The sequence below is a fragment of the Panthera leo genome, chromosome F3 (genome assembly GCF_018350215.1).
Source record: "Panthera leo isolate Ple1 chromosome F3, P.leo_Ple1_pat1.1, whole genome shotgun sequence".
In the NCBI taxonomy this organism is placed as follows: Eukaryota; Metazoa; Chordata; class Mammalia; order Carnivora; family Felidae; genus Panthera; species Panthera leo.
The window spans coordinates 22,931,522-22,949,934 of NC_056696.1; the positions used below are offsets into that span (position 1 = coordinate 22,931,522).

The 18,413-nt window shown below is 35.7% G+C and overlaps 1 protein-coding gene across 1 annotated transcript in view; it reads right to left on the minus strand.

Annotated features, from left to right (window-relative positions):
- HMCN1 (hemicentin 1) overlaps nucleotides 1–18,413 on the minus strand; it is a 465,407-nt gene that overhangs the window by 295,070 nt on the left and 151,924 nt on the right. Inside the window, exon 5 of the mRNA XM_042924627.1 lies at nucleotides 1,674–1,845. Coding sequence (XP_042780561.1) covers nucleotides 1,674–1,845 — 172 coding nt within the window. The remainder of the gene's footprint in view (nucleotides 1–1,673; nucleotides 1,846–18,413) is intronic.

An 18,413-nucleotide genomic window follows, 5' to 3' on the forward strand; every position in this document is an offset into this window, starting at 1 on the left:
TTTAATTTTATGGTTTCTGGACATTGAAACTGAAGTATCAGATTCCCATTTGCTATGAGGATTTGGTCTTAAAACAAAAATAACAACTGGCAGACTGCAATCATATTTCCAAAGCCAGCCTAGGTAACAATTATTATGGCTACTGAGAAGTTACGTGCAGTCACTAGAGACATTTAGATTTAACAGATGGCAAGAACAGTAAACCAGAATAAATGTCTTTTTGGAGATCACTCAAGGTATTACTAACATGAGAGCCTTGGGCATATTTGTGCACGAAGCCCAAAACATTAACCTGTATTCCATGAAGCACAGGAGAAAGCTTTTATTGTCACATTTAAAGGAGGCAGTGAAATAAAGTAGCATGATACTATCTCCTATGACCTGAGATTTACCTAAAGTATTTAATAGTTGGGACATAGAGAAGAAGAAAAGCAAATTAGGAATTAAGCCATAGTTTAGTTATTCACTCGTGGCTCTCCTATAGACTCCTTCTGCAGTTATATAAACAAATCAATTATAAGAATCTATGTTTGCATCAGAAGTTTTACAATTATTGTAAACAACTTTAAAAATATCAATGTCGATGGCTTTTTAAAGTAGTAGAAACATAATACAGTGAATAACATATTTTTAATTATCCAGGTAGTGAAAACTACAAATCTTTCCTGGGGAGCATGGAAGGTTAGAATGGAATGCTACCTCAACAGACAAATTCATGTATTCAGCTAAACCCATAGGAGTCTTGAAAAATAGGTCTTATTTGTTTGGTAAATCTCCTCTTTGATTGGTAGCATGAATGTGGTGTTTGGGGACAATTTCCTATGCTGTTTTCTTTTAGGCATTAGTTATTTCTTAAGACTTAAATTGAATAAGCTAGTTACTCTCTTTCCATTTACAAATACTCACAAATAGGTTTAAAAAAAGCAGCACACTAAAGCCACAATGGAAATGATAATATGTTACAAACATCAATAGGTAGGTAAATAAATAAATAATCAAACAAATAAATAAATAAATAAATTCTAAATGCAAATAATAGGGAAAATGAGGTTTCTATCTTTACTAGATTCCTTTTCAATGTAAGTCTTATTAGAATATTCAATTAGCCAAGGAAGCAGGTCAATTCCTAGGGTTATGACATATAACTGAGGAAGCAAAGTAAATTAAAACATTATTCTATTAAGAATAAGAATGTGGTTTTTAACTCTCTTCTGTAAAAGTCAACCCTATCAAGAAGACAATATGGTAAAAAAAAAAAAAAAATAGGCAGTTAGTTTTAAAAGGAGGTTTTTCATGTGATTCATTAAAAATAACACAAAATACGAAATTTTATAGAATATGTTACATGAAATATTTCCTCATACATAAATTAGGAAAATATAATTTCAGGCTCAATTTCAATATTTTTTTTTCTTTTGAGTAGTTTAGCTACAATTAAGTTACCAAATCTGATCTATATAAATTATTAGGAGTTTCAGTTTTTTGAATCTCATGTTAATTCAACAATACTTACGACTAAAAAGTTTTATTTTTAAAAAAATCCTTCCTAGTCATTTTTGAATTCACTGAATTTATTCGTAAAGTTAGCATTAACTTGACATAAATAAGTGTGCAAAAAACTTTTACCTTTCATGGATTTCGTATTTTAAGATATGATGTATGATATATCTCACCTAAAGGATTGCGAATTTCAATCCCTGGAGAAGGGCCACTCAGAGACACAGTAACCTCTTTTAGGCTAGGATCAAAAGGAATTTTCCAAGTGTTTACAGCTTGTTCCAAATGATCTGTTGATAACAGGTGAACTTTAGAGGACTGCACTGCTTCCTCTACCCATTTTAGCACCTATAAAAGAAAAGAAGAAGCATGAGTGATGTCAGAAACATTTACAGTATTATACATCCATGACTTCAGATACCGTATTTTTCTTTGGTTAATCACATGAATTGGCACTTCCTGTACTAGTATGGGGTTTAGTTCCATCACGGTGAAGAGAAACTTTTTCCTACATCCAGTTATTGTAGTAGCTTCAGAATAAAGTAACTAGTGTAATCCATGCTCAGATTTCAAGTTTTCTATTTGGAATAATATATTAAAAATGAGATTATGATGTCTGAAAGCCAGTAAAGTGAAATAGGCAGAGATATTACGGACAGCTTTATATTTTTCAAGAGAAATAAAAAAGAACCTATAAAAAACATGGGATTGCCAATATTGTGAGATCCCATTTCCCTCCATTCTCTCTTTCTGGATTTCTTTTAAGATACAATTTTTAAAAGATAACTAGCAAATTATCTAATCCAATTTCAATATGTTGGGTCTATGAATTGTTGAAATATAGTATATGGTAATTATATATAGAATATCGTAATATATATTGCAGTATATCAAATGTTGCAAAATAATTGCAATGCCAGCAAAATATTCATTTTTTATGATAAAATAAGAAAGTACCAAAAATAATGGAAGAAACTAACCACTGTATTTTTTGAAAAATAGAAAAATATTTCAGGTTAGAATGAATGAAAGTAGTGTATGTTGCAAACACTGTCTTGGGGAAAATATTAAGAAATTAGGTTATAAAAAGGTGTTAATGCTTCACTGTAAACAAGAAAGACTTCCAGTTCTCAGAAGTGTTCTGCAACAGCAAATACAAGTTCTCATTAAACAAATAGTGCATGTCTGGGTAGGAACTGCTTATTTGAACTTACTACAATTGATTCTAAATCATGATAATCTTTAATCTACCTCTGATCTTCCTCTGGTTCATATATCTTTCAAGATTATATCCTATCATGAATAATTTCCCTTGTAATTATGCGTAAAATACTAAACAGAGCTGAATATGAAGCTACAGCCTAAATGTTTGAAATAAATAAAACTTTCTTTTTATTTTATTTTATTTTATTATGAAATTTATTGTCAAATTGGTTTCCATTCAACACCCAGTGCTCATCCCAAAATAAAACTTTCTTTTTAATTACAATAGTGGCAGTCACAAATCAATCCGACAACAAGTACTGTGTAATAACTTCATTCTCTATAAAAACCACCCCTTGATTTTTGTCCACAAGGATGAGGAAAGTAGCTAACACATCACATAAGTAACAATGGTTAGGCAATTATGTTCATCTATAAAACACGTTTATGGTTCAAGCTACTCTTCCAGGTACTAAGTATTTTAGTCAATATTTAGCAACCACTCTTCCTCTCTGAACTAGTGTTTACTAAATTTTTCGCAAGCTTTATACATTATTTAGTTTTAATGAATCTTCCTGTCTTTTCTCCAGGGTCAAGAACAGCCCACATCTCTTTCATCTTTGTACACCGGAAACCACATGGCATGCTGTGCACACGACAGAGGTGGGATATGCACTAATGTCCATGAAGTTGGTCATAATGAGGATAATAATGACTTCTTCTGAAATAAAAAACGTTATGGCGATTTATGAAACAGAGAGCCCTTGCTGAAGTAATGTATGTAAAGTGTCCATCATAATAGTTGCCACATAATAGACAAAGGTTTCCTTGCCGCTATATCTCAATCCCCTTCTTTCCCCTCAATGAATATTTCACCAGTGGCTTTATGCGCAAAGTGAAAAAATTCATTCATGAAAGTCAGACAGTATTTCTGTCAATGAGAAAAGAGGGGGCGACGTCATTCCAGGAAGAGAGGACCTGAGAAAATACTTGAAGACAGAAATACTCCAGATATGTTGGGAACATGAGTGAAACCATGTTGCTACGGTGAAGTGTTCAGAAGAAGGGGACGTAGAAGATGAGGGCAGAAGCATCAGGGGCAAACTATGTATGATCACCCAGTCAGGCTGTGACATTTGGATTTTATCCTAAATATGTCACTGGAAAATTACGTGAAAGGCTTTAAGCAGAGGACTAATACAGTACAAACGTTATTTTACAAAAAAAAACAACAACCCACAGACCTTATAGTGGTGTCATAGACAAATTGAACAGAAAGACCAAATCCATTATAGTTAATTACCCCTAAAAGGAAATTACATATTTCCTCAAGTTTTAACCTTAGAAGGCACCTGGATTTTATATACAAAATGAAGTATATATCAAAACAATTGTCTAAAGAAGCAGATGCCATATTTGAAAAATGGGTTCTCTCAGTGATCACACTTGAATAGAAATGTATGTATCATCTGCTCAATAAATCTGTCCATATGGCTATAGAAATCAGACTGGTTGTAACTACTATTGGACTAAGTAAAACACATTTTAATAATCTGAGTGTTGACATTTTTATTTCTTATACATAGAATATGGCTGTCTAACTGAAGGAAATGGAAATACTGGCTTACTGTCTGAGAAGGCAAATGAGAAATGTGACTGATAACAAACGACTTTGAGGATAATGTCCAGTGAGGAGATGCAAGAAGGCAAAGGACAAGAGAACTAGATAAATGAGAACATTTGTTTTAATGGTAAGACACATAATGTGGCTGTAAATGATTAGTCAAAAAGAAGAAAAAGAATTAGTAAACAAGAAGTGCATCCCACCTCAAGTTTAACAATGAAATGCAACAGAAATGGAAGAGAAATTTTTTATACATCCCTCTTTAAATGAATATATATCTCTGGATGGCTCCTCAAATATATCTTTCCTTCAAACCCAATGCAGAGGTTATGATAGATCACTGGGAATCTATTCATTGTCTATTACGTATGCAGAGAAATCACTAAGTCCTAGGCATTCTTATAAAAATGGAAGAGTTTCTACTTTAGTTGCATTTTCATAAGGCAAGTGTGTTCAAATGGTATGGAATATGAGAGCTTTTGAGTTTACTCAATACTGTTTGCAAATCACCAACATTTATGAAGCTTTCACAAAGGATTACTATGTATCATAATATTACTTGTGAAAGATACAGTTTAGACTTCTGAAAAGTCACTTTTTTATCCACTTATAAAAAAATCAAATCAAAACAGATGCAATCCATTTTGTTAAAAAATATAGATTTTACCAGTGCATACATTAATGAAGATCACTGCAGGCTACAGAATTACCATTAGTGAGATTTATGGCCTCCTATGTTACTACATATAAGAAAGAAATCTTTAATTGTCTAACCATGAGAAATGTTCTCATGAGATTGGAAATAATCTTCTGTTTAATGACAAATGGAATAGAATTACAATAATCTGAGAATCTTTGGATTGGTACATTTTTACTAATGTAAAAACTGTTTCAAACCACTAGGTAACCATTAATTATACATTAAAATTTTAATTAAAAATGTTTCTCTAATAATTCCTATCAGTTTATATCTCCAAGGGGCTTTGAGAGCATCTAATACAGCTCCTTTATTTTACAGATAGGAAACATATTTCAAAGAGTTCTTGTACCTCTTAAATAACTAACTAGACTTATTCTAGCTCAATAATTGTTTTATATAAGACTCCTGTGTTCTTGAAGATACTTTCTTAGTTTATATATTTTATATCATATGTAATGATCAATATTTAAAAGGTCATATACATATCAGATAAAGGGTTAGAATCCAAAATCTATAAATAACTTATCAAACTCAACACCCAAAAACAAATAATCCAGTGAAGAAATGGGAAAAAGACATGAATAGACACTTCTCCAAAGAAGACATACAGATGGCCAACCAACACATGAAAAAATGCTCAACATCACTCATCATCAGGGAAATACACATCAAAACCACAATGAGATACCACCTCATACCTGTCAGAATGGCTTATATTAACAACTCAGGCAACAACAGATGTTGGGAAGGATGTGGAAAAAGTGGATCTCTTTTGCATTGCTGGTGGGAATGCAAGCTGGTGCAACCACTCTGGAAAACAGTGTGGAGGTTCCTCAAAAAATTAAAAAATAGCACTACCCTACAACCCAGGAATTGCGCTACTAGGTATTTATCCAAGGGTACAGGGATGCTGTTTCGAAGGGACACATGCACCCCAATGTTTATAGCAGCACTATCAACAACAGCCAAAGTATGGAAAGAGCCCAAATGTCCATCCACGGATGAGTGGATAAAGAAGATGTGGTATATATATACAATGGAGTATTACTCGGCACTCAGAAAGAATCCATGCCATTTGCAACTACATGGATGGAACTAGAGGGTATTATGCTAAGCGAAATTAGTCAAAGAGAGACAAATATCATATGACTTCACTCATATGAGGAATTTAAGACACAAAACAGATGAACATAAGGGAAGAGAAGCAAAAATAATATAAAAACATGGAGGGGGACAAAACATAAGAGACTATTAAATATAGAGAAGCAGAGGGTTGCTGGAGGGGTTGTGGGAGGGGGATGGGCTAAATGGGTACGGGACATTAAGGAATCTACTCCTGAAATCATTGTTGCACTATATGCTACCTAACTTGGATGTAAATTTAAAAACATAACAAAATAAAATTAAGGTCATATGTCTATTTTACATGGGAATGAGATGCAAGTATTATTTCAAAGCACAAAATCAGGATACATTGTTACACATTATGAAATATAATAGTGCTAAGCAGAAATGGAAGCAAAATCATTTTTTTTATACCCTTCAAGAACAAAACACGAAGAAGAGCTTTGTTTAGCTGCCTGGAAGGACATCTTTTTTTTCCCCTGCACTGAGATATAATTGACATATAAGGTTATATGAGTTTTATTCATTATTTGTATACATGGCAAAATAATCACAATAAGTCTGGTTAATATCCATCATCATACATAGTTACAATTTTTTTCTCTTATGATGAGAACTTTTAAGATTTACTCTCTTAGCAACTCTCAAACATACACTACAGTATTATTAACTATAGCTACCATGTGGTACATCACATCCCCAAGACTGACTTATTCTATAACTAAAAGACTGTACCTTTTGATCCCCTTCACCCATTTCTCTAATTCCTCTACCACTCTCCACATCTGACAACCACCAGTCTGTTCTCCGTTATCTATGAACTCAGTTTTGGTTTGGGTTTTGTTTTTGTTTTAGGTTCCTCATACAAGTGAGATCATGCACTATTTGTCTTTTTCCGTCTGACTTATTCCACTTAGCATAATAAAATTGAGCCCCCAAGGTCCATCCATGTTGTCACAAATGGCAAGATTTCCTTCTTTTTATGGCTGAATAATATTCCTGTGTGCATATATACCACATCTTCTTTATTCATTCATCTGTCAGTAAAAACTCAGGTTGCTTCCATGTCTTGGCTACTGCATATAATACTGCAATGAACATGGGAGTGCATATATCTTTTCAAGTTATTGTTTTCATTTTCTTTGGATAAAAACTCAGAAATGAAATCGATGGATAATAGTTCTATTTTTCCTTTTTTGAGGAACCTCCATATTGTTTTTCCATTGTGGCTGCAACAATTTACATTCCCCCCCCCCCCCGCAATAGTGCACAAGGATTCCTTTTTCTCCACATCTTCGCCAACAATTATTATTTGTCATTTTGGAAACAGCCATTGTAACAGGTGTGAGGTAGTATCTCATAGTAGTTTTGATTTGCATTTTCCTGATGATTAGTGATGTTGAGCATCTTTGTATGTACCTGATGATAATCTGTATGTCTTCTCTGGAAAATGTCTATTTAGATCCTGTGCCCATTTTTGATAAGTTGTTTGGTTTCCTGAAATTGAATTGCATGAATTATTTATGTATTTTGGATATTAGCCCCTTATCAGATATATGCTTTGCAACTATCCACTCCCATTCCATAGACTGCCTTTTCATTTTGCTTATGGTTTCCTTTGCTGTGCAGAAGCTTTTTAGTTTGATGTAGTCCCAGCAGTTTATTTTTTGCTTTTGCTGCCTTGGTTTTTGGTGGCAAATCCAAAAAATCATCACCAAGGTCAGTGTCAAGGAGCTTACTGCCAATGTTTTCTTCTAGGAGTCTTATGGTTTCAGGTTGCATATCTAAGTTTTTACTGCATTTTGAGTTAGTTTTTGTGTATGGTGTTCAGATAGTGGTCTAGTTTCATTCTTTTACATCTGACTGTTCAGTTTTCTTAACATCATTATTGAAAAGTTTGTCTTTTCTGTATTGTCTATTCTTGGCTCCTTTGCTGTAAATTAATGGACTATATACATATATGGGTTTATTTCTGGGCTCTCTATTCTGTTCCATTGATCTAAGTGTCTGTTTTGTGCCAATACTATATGCTTTGATTATTATAGCTTTGTAATAATAGTTTGAAACCAGGAAGTGTGAGGTCTTCAGCTTTGTTCTTCTTTTCTCAAGTTTACTTTGGCTATTTGGGGTCTTTTGTAGTTCTATACAAATCTTAGGACTGTTCTATTTCTGTGAAAAATACCATTGGAACTCTGACAGGCATGTTTTGAATCTGCAGATTGCTTTGGGAAATATGGACATTTTAACAATATTAATTATTCCAATCTACAAGCAGGGAGTAGCTTTCCATTTCTTTGTAATTTCATCAAAGTCTTATAGTTTTTAGTGTACAGGTCTTTCACCTCCACAGTTAAATTTATTCCTAGGTATTTTATTCTTTTTGATGCAATTTGAAGGACATTTTTAATGCAATTAATTACATCCAAAGAACATCCCCAGAACATCTTTTGTCCATTCATTGGAAGAACAGAAATATGGTATTATACACAATTTTAATTAAATTGTGCATATAGTTGTATTTTTGTTGTTGTTTATCATTTGTCTTCCCTACTAAACTCTGGGTCCCATGACAGAGAGCACAGAGACATATTCACTACTATGTCTCTTGAAGCTAATATAGTGCATAGGATCTAGTAAATTCCCAATAAATATTTGCAAGAAAAAGGAAAAGGGGGAAAGAGGGAGGTAGAGAGTAAAGGAGAAACTGTATGCCAGATCCTTAGCCTTAGAGTTAAGAGTATGTGAAAAGGTAGCATTTGGGCTCTGTATTCATTTGTGACAAGCCCTCTCTCAGCACTGAATTTTCAATATGGAGCTGAAGAGTGTACAAACTTGCATATGTGGTCTTTAAATTTTTTTTAGTCTTTATTTATTTTTGAGAGAGAGAGAGAGGGAGAGAGAGAGAGAGCGAGCATGAGCAGGGGAGGGACAGACAGAGAGGGAGACACAGAATCTGAAGTGGTCCCCAGGCTCTGAGCTGTCAACACAGAGCATGATGCGGGGCTCGAACTCATGGACTGAAAGATCATGACCTGAGCCGAAGTTGGACGCTTAACTGACTGAGCCACTCAGGTGCCCCAAAACTTGCATTTGTGGTCTCAAATGTGAGCACCAGGCTCTGTTTAGTTTTTATTTCTTTATTTGGTTAGTTAGCTTAGGGTTTCAAAATGCAATGGAGAAATCTCTAAAGTTAAGTCAGTAATTTTTTTTTTTAATGCCAAAATGTATGCCTCACAGTAGCCCTGGGTGCAGATTTTCAAGTTCAGTAATGGAAGAATGTCAGAAAATGAACTCAATAAAGCAAGAGCAATGGAAAAGGCAGAGTTAGGTTTAAATGCACCCATCTAATAATCAGAACCTGTTCTGAAAAAGATTTGTGTAATATTAATCCTAATAATGGTACGTACTTTTATAGTGCTGTTACATGCTAGGTACCGTTAGAAGCTTTACAACACTCTGCAACAATTCTTTGATACAGTACGATTATCTCCATCTTATGGATGAAGAAACAAAAACAAAAACAAAACTGAGGCCTAGATTGCAAAGTTTGTAAGTCACACAACTAGAAAGAAGCAGGGCTGGCCTTTTGATCCCAGTAACCTTGCACATTTTCTGAAGTATCATAAAGAAAAATGGCAGTTTTCAAGAATAAATCAGAAATAAAGCTAGCGAAGAACAAAAACCAGTGCAAGGGTTTTTAATGAGAAGTGGCATGCAAAACAATGATCTGATTAGCTACATATTTTTATCACTATTGGGCAAAAAATTATCAAGAATTAAATTGTATAAAAATATTAAAGCCTTTAAATCTAGATTGTATTTGATGTGAGAAAGACTTGCTACATGTCCAAGACCATCTTTTTGTGGTAAACCTTACATAATAGCAGAGGCAGCCTTCACTCTGACCCTCTGGATAACCAGGAGAGCCTTTCCCCCCAGGTTCAAATTCATTTCTACTCCGCATTCCACCATACAGCCCATAATACAGAATATTCTTGGAAGTCACCAAGTAGTAACTGGGCATCTACTGAATATAAAGGATAATATAGGATATTATAAAGAATACCAAAGAAATACAAATATATTTCCTGCCTTATAATATGACAATCTAGATGGAGAAATGGGGTAGACATTAAAAACAAATTAACTAGCTCTTACTTTCAAGTAATAAATAAGCAAGATAAGAATACAAATGCTCAGGGGCACCTGGGGGGCTCAGTCAGTTAAGCCTCTCTGACTTCAGCTCAGGTCATGATCTCATGGTTTGTGGGTTCCAGCCCCATGTCGGGCTCTGTGCTGACAGCTCAGAGCCTGCTTTAGATTCTGTGTCTCCCCCTCTCTCTGCCCCTCCCCAACCCACTCCTCTTTGTGTCTCAACAATAAAAACCAACACTAAAAAGAAGAATACAAATGTTCAGTGTATAGTCCTAAACTGTGATGCACTTTTCTACTCAAAAAATTTTAATGATTCCCAGTCATATCCAGGATAAAGCCCAAGCCAAGAGAATACTAAAGTGCTGGCAATGTCGGCCATCCACCCTGGATGCAGGCAATAAAAAGGTACACTGTCTGTGGGAAAATAAAAAATAATAATAATAAAACTTACTAAAAGTTGGTCTGTTTTTTAGTATCTCCATGTGATAGTAATGCTAAACAATGTCAGAGATTCCTCCTTGAAAAAAAGACATCTTTGTTGTTCTGAAATCTAAACAATTGCTCTTACTGTGGAATATTAATAAAACATGTAAGCTTCAAGTTAGCACATTTTCATTACTTTCCCTTTAAGAAATGTTGTATTCTACACAGACACTAATTCAGAGAGCTCCCACGTACATCAGATATGTAGTCATGCAAACTACACTGCTCATTTTCATTTCAAGACTAAGTAGATAGTACTGTGATCCTATGTATTCCTGTGTTTGGACAGATGGGAGTTAAGCCTTGATAGCTCAGGAGTTCCATGTTAGGACATGTGGTAAAAAGATCGCTCCAGCTTCTGTGTTGAAATTAGACTCTAGGGGGGTGCCAGGGCAGAAGCAAGGAGATCAGATATGAAGCTGTTGCAATAATCTGGGTGGGAGATGACCAGGGTGACCCAGAAAAGGCCTGTGGCAGTGGGGCAAAGAGAAGTGACCAGTTCTGGAAGTTTGCTGAAGTCAGGCTTGACAAGGTTTCCCGAAGACTGGATGTGGGCGGCGGGGGGGGGTGGGGGGGGTGGGGGGTGGGGGTGGGGTCGGTCTGAAGATGAAACCTCTGACCTCTGTTGCCATTAACTGAGATTGAGAAGACTGTGGGAGGGGTTGATTTAAAGGGGTGGACGCATGAGAATGAGAGGGAGGCTCTCAGCTTGGGCATTCTGAATTTAAGATATCTATTTATTAGACATCCAAGTAGAAGTACAAAGGAGATGTTCAGATATATGGGACTGGACCAGTTCAGTTGAGAGATCCAGACAGGAGATATCATGGAATTTAAAGTCATGAAGTTTCCCTTGCAGCTCCTCCCCTCTAAGAACTTACACAAAGGAAGAAATATATCATCCTGTGACAAGAAGCTTAGATGCTCACACATAATGGCTTGAAATGGAGTCTTGGAACAAGTTTTCCCTTGTTCTCATTCCAGGAAACCTTCAGATGACAATCTGCCCACCCTGTATATGTGCCTGCAGGGAGCGAATGCACTAACCATGTCAATACAAGTGTTCTAGACTTATGGCAGTTAGATTTCTCACCACAAATGAATGAGTTGGCATTCTGATTTTATACAACACTGCTATGAGTTTGGTTAATGACAGTCTCTTCCTGAGGATGGGCCCATTCACAGAGTGCTGACAAACCCAACTTCACAGTTAGCAAATTTTAGCAAATCCACCACAGAAATGTCACACTTTGAGATCTCTTGAGAAGGTCTTCTGCTAATAGTATCCATTTGTATTACGTTTTGTGTATCTAATACCTGCCTGATTTGGAAAACTGTACGCGGAGCTTTTCCAACAGTGAGTGTTCAAAAACAAGTGTGGTTTGTGATTCATTGTACAAGTCTGTGCAATGCTTGTGTTAAGGGTATGCAAAATAAGAAATAATTTGTGTTATAGGTTATTTTTTTAAAGGCTTTCTGGTGGAACGAACATTTTACCCAAGTCATTCGGAGAACATGGGCTGGGGGAAGGGTTAGAAATGGGGACAGCACTAGGAAATTTGGGTTCAATGGGGAGACTACAGAGGACTGATGACAAAAGTACCCTCAACCTTCAATTCTGTGAGCTCCTAAAATGTGTGTAAAATATGTGTACCACACGTTTAACATGATGGGAATTCTCTAATGTGCAACAGCCGAAAAAATAAAAGCACACGTTCAACATTTTTGAAGGGTAAAATCATTCCTGCTGGCTACTTTAAAGTGTCCAAGTATATTTCATTAATGTATATTCATAAAATTCTTATGTGTCACAACTTCGATGTGTTACAAATGACTGAGGAAATTTGGTTTGCCAGAAAATACACTTTAAAATAATAAAAATATGAAAGACTGACTTTCATACATAAGATCCACAGACCTTACTCATCTTACAGCTTAAAGTTTGTATCCATTTACCAACCTCTCCTTATTTCCCCCACTCTTCTACTCTCTATTTCTGAGTTTGACATATTCTTTAGATTCCACATATGAGTGATACCATGCTGATCACACTGTATTAAATTAATGAAATTTATTAAAGAGTAGGACTTAAATGTTCTCACCAAATAACAATTTTTAAAACAATAAATATGTGAGGTGATGGATGTGATAATTAAATGGGAGGAATCTTTTCACAATGTTTAAGTATATCATATCACAACGTATACTTTAAATATCTTACAGTTTTATTTCTCAATTATACCCCAATAAGGCTGAGAAAAAAATAAAAGCTTGATTTTTTTCATTTATGTTTCCCATTTGAATCCTTTTATGCTTGCTTAGGTTTTTAGGAGTGTTGACGTGCTTCATTTTTTTCCCCTCTACTAAATACCTGTCTATTTTAGAATGGAAAAAATCTCAGTGAAGTAAATTCTCTCATTAAAACACTTCCTAGTTATTAAAGGAAATGAAATTGTAAAAACACACAAGAACATAAGTAAGCGTCTTCATGTATACACATGATACGTGTATCTGTACATACACGCATAACTGCATGCATGCCTATACATAAACTAGTCGTGGTCTCACTCCTGGCTATACCAAAGCAGGAAAAAGTCCAAACTTACTGCAGGCTCTTTATGGGTAACAAAAACACCCCTAGTTATAGAAATACTTAAGTACTATTAAAGTTAGCTTTTTAGTTTTTTTTAATGTTTATTTTTATTTTTGAGAGAGAGAGAGAGAGATGGAGTGTGAGTGGGGGAGGGGCAGAGATAGAAGGAGACACAGAATCTGAAGCAGGCCCCAGGCTCCCAGCTGTCAGCACAGAGCCCACCCTGGGGCTTGAACTCACAAACTGCAAGATCATTACCTGGGCACCACCGAGGCACCCCTAAAGTTAGCCTTTTAGCTGAAGAGATATGCAGAGTTATATAAGTATGTGGAAACAATACACGAAAGGAGGATTCATAGTTCAGCCAGATTTTCAAAGCGAGATAAGAGAAGGTTGTTTTGTTTTGTTTTAATATAATTTATTGTCAAGTCAGCTAACATACAGTGTATCCATGTGCTCTTGTTTGGGGTACATTCCCATGATTCATCGCTTACGTACAACACCCAGTGCTCATCCCAACAAGTGCCCTCCTCAAAACCCATCACCCGTTTTCCCCTCTCCCTTGCCGCCCCCATTAACCCTCAGTTTGTTCTCTGTATTTAAGAGTCTCTTATGGTTTACCTCCCTCCTTCTCTGTTGGTAACTATTTTTTTCCCCTTCCCTTCCCCCATGGTTTTCTGTAAAGTTTCTCAAGTCCCACATATGAGTGAAAACATACGAAATCTGTCTTTCTCTGGCTGACTTATTTCACTTAGCATAATATCCTCCAGTTCCATTTATGTTGCTGCAAATGGCAGGATTTTATTCTTTCTCATTGCCAAGTAGTATTCCATTGTGTATATAAACCACATCTTCTTTATCCATTCATCAGTTGATGGACATTTAGACTCTTTCCATTATTTGGCTATTGTTGAAAGCGCTGCTATAAACATTGGGGTACATGTGCCCCTATGAATCAGCACTAGGAAGAGTTTTAATGAGAGAATTGACTTCACTGAGATTTTTTCCATTTTTGCCAGTCTAAAATAGACAGGTATTTAGTGGAGGGAAAAAAATGAAACACATCATCACTCCCAAATTTATCCTCTGGATAAATTCCTAATAGTGCTATTGCTAAGTCATAGAGTAGTTCTATTTTTAATTTTTTTAGGAACCTCCATATTGTTTTCCAGAGTGGCTGCATCAGTTTTCATTCCCACCAACAGTTCTCTACATCCTCACCAACATCTGTTGCTTCCTGAATTGTTAATTTTAGTTACTCTGACCAGTGTGAGGTGGTATTTCAATGTGGTTTAAAAAAATTTTTTTTAATATTTATTTTTGAGAGAGAGAGCGCAAACAAGGGAGAGGCAGAGAGAGAAGGAGACAGAATCTGAAGTAGGCTCCAGGCTCTGAGCTGTCAGCACAGAGCCTGACATGGGGCTTGAACCCATGAACTCTGAGATCATGACCTAAGCTGAAGTTGGACACTTAACTGACCGAACCACCCAGGCACCCCACAATGTGGTTTTGATTTGTATTTCCCTGATGATGAGTGATGTTGAGCATCTTTTCATGTGTCTGTTCACCATCTGGATGTCTTCTTTGGAAAAGCGTCTATTCATATCTTCGGCCCATTTCTTCACTGGATTATTTGTTTTTCATGTGTTGAGTTTGGTAATTTCTTTATAGATTTTGGATACTAACCCTTTATCCGATATGTCATTTGAAAATATCTTTTCCCATTCTGCCAGTTGCCTTTTAGTTGTGGACTGTTTCCTTTGCAGTGCAGAAGCTTTTTATCTTGATGAGGTTCCAATCGTTCATTTTTGCTTTTATTTCCCTTGCCTTTGGAGGCATGTTGAGCAAGAAATTGCTGCAGCTGAGGTCAAAGAGGTTTTTCCATTTTCTCCTCTGGAGTTTTGATGGTTTCCTGTCTCACATTTAGGTCCTTTATCCATTTTGAGTTGTGTGTGTGTGTGTGTGTGTGTGTGTGTGTGTGTGTGTGTGTGTATGGTGTAAGAAAGTGGTCTAGTTTCATTCTTTTGCATGGTGCTGTCCAGTTCTCCCAGCACCATTTGCTAAAGAGACTGTCTTTTTTCCATTGGATATTCTTTCCTGCTTTGTCAGATTAGTTGGTCATACATTTGTGGGTCCAATTCTGGGTTCTCTATTCTATTCCAGTGGTCTATGTGTCTGTTTTTGTGCCAATACCATACTGTCTTGATGATTACAGCTTTGTAGTAGAGGCTAAAGTCTGGGATTGTGATGCCTCCTGCTTTGGTTTTCTTTTTCAAGATTACTTTGGCTATTTGGGGTCTTTTATGGTTCCATACAAATTTTAGAATTGTTTTGTTCTAGCTTTGAGAAGAATGCTGGTAAAATTTTGATTGGGATTGCATTGAATATATAGATTGCTTTGGATAGTACTGACATTTTAACAATATTTATTTTTCCAATCCATGAGCATGGAATTATTTCCATTTCTTTGTATCTTCTTCAATTTCCTTCATAAGTTTTCTACAGTTTTCAGCACACAGATCTTTTATATCTTTGGTTAAATTTATTCCTAGGTATTTTATGGTTCTTGGTGCAATTGTAAATGGGATCAGTGTCTTCATTTCTCTTTCTGTTGCTTCATTATCGGTGTATACAAATGCAACCGATTTCTGTACAATGATTTTGTATCCTGAAACTTTGTTGAATTCATGTATCAGTTCTGGCAGCTTAGAGAAGGGTTTTTTGAAACAACTTTACAGAGGTGCCTGGGTGGCCCAGTTGGTTAAGTGTCTGACTTCAGTTCAGGCCATGACCTCATGGTTTGTGAGTTTGAGTCCCGCATTGGGCTCTGCACTGGCAGTGCGGTGCCTACTTGGGATTCTCTCTCTCCTTCTCTCTCTCTGCCCCTCTCCAACTGGTGCTCTCTCAAAATAAATAAATAAACTTAAAAAAAAACTCCAGAGAGGTACGGTCTCTTCTGTAGAACAGTCTTTTGCATTACTAAACAAACAAATATTTTGAAGTATGTGAACATCTTACTTAAAAAAGATAACTTAGAGAATGAAATAATTCACACTGCAAAGAAATTCTGCATTTCATAAATGGGCTACAGGCTCTTTTCAAGTGTTTTTTTAAAATAGTCATTAAATAACTAAGAGAAGAAGAGACTATGAGCTGAGATGCCTCCAAGTTCTAGAGAACACCTTAATTCATAACAATTAAGAATAGTATGTACTTATGTGCCCTGATCTACCCCCAATCCCATTTTACTGGAAGAAGCTAAAACACAAGATTGTCTGGTTTCTACTTGACATGTAAAAATCCTATTGGTTCCTTACAACAAACACCTAATGAAAATTAGCAAGATTTCTTTCAAAAGACCCTCAAAATACAGAATTCATTCCCAAGAAGAATTTACTAGGGTCTAAGATCTGGTTCAGTAACCTAATTTCAGCTGAGATTGAATAAAATTAGGGTAGGGAACTTATTTCTTTGGGGCAGACATACATTTGCCAAATGTACATCAATCATATATTTACAAGGACACTTAATGACCACGTGATTTCTCTATTGGCTTCTAGAAGCAGACTTATTCTGGGCTTCAAATTATAACTGTATAATTGTTTTGATGGCTACCATTTTATCTATCTATCTATCTATCTATCTATCTAATGATGGATGCCATTTAAGAAGCACTTACATGCTAAGCCTTGTACTAAGAACTTCACAAATTTTACTTCATTAAATTTTTTCCATATCCTGTAAATATTTACATTTTATTGTATGTAACACATTGTCAGTAAGGATAAGATATAAGATTCCAAAAAAAGGCAAAGAACCCTAAATCTCATGCTGTTAATCATGGTAAAGATTATAATATAGGGTGACATTCTTTAGGTTCCCATCACTCCTAACATTCCTACCTTTGAAAGAAATCTTAGATTCCAACTGACCCAAGGAAGAAAAGAGAGGGGGCAGGAAGAAGTGGGAGAAGAAAGAAGGGAGGGAGGGAGGGAAAGAAGGAGAGGAAAGGTGGGAGAAGGGGAGAGAGGAAAACAAATCAGATTTTGAGCTCCTAAGGACCTATGTCCTAATAATTTAGAAATGATTCAATGGGTTTTAAGCATAATTTTGACTCTACGCAACTTCCAAATTATGCCTTAGTTTAAAACGACATCCCTCCACATACACTTAAAACGTAAATACACTGCACTGTCAGGTGTTTGTTGAGTTTGGGAAAAACACAAGAGAGTTGATTTAAATGCATTAAATACTTAACAGCAGTTGGCTGATTAAGTTAATACAAGTGCTCTTCTCATTGAGATGGGAAAATCTTATAGCCTATACACTACCATTCTTTTCTTCCTTAATCATAACCATATTGGAACAAATAGATCCTAACACAGCTGGTTGAGGATCCCTCAAATTATAAATCTCATGCTATGAACCACTGTAAGAACTTGGGTGGGCACTGCAAACATTTCCCTTAATGACTTAACTGTCTCCACGCTGATATGTTGATTTGCACCATTCCTGATTTACACATTATTTAGACATTTTAACATTCAGTCAAGTTATAGGCAAGCTTCATTGACCCCAGGCCATATACCACTAAAAGGAGCCGTTTGTATATATCTGCTCTAACAAGTGTTGATTATAAAGTACTCAAGATTTCATCATATTTTCCATATTTCCAAACAGCCTCCTAAGAATTAATAACAAACTCAAAAACGAAGCTTTAGGAAGTATACATTCAAATGTCATCCAGTACAGCTTTAAGTACATTCAATGAGGAGAGAAACTGGAGGATTTTAAAGGTCCAGTCATTCAAAGGTTCCACAAGGCATAAATGCTAATAACGATGTGCTTTAGGGAGTCAGGAAGAGGAGCCATCAACATGGACTAAAATTATTGGGAAAAGCTTTATAGAGGTGGTAAAACTTCAACATTATACAGCTTTTAAAACCTGGCACCATACACAAAAACCTCAGTAACACTAACTCTTTCCAGATTCCCTCTAATCTTTAGTAAGGACCCTTCAATTTATATAACAG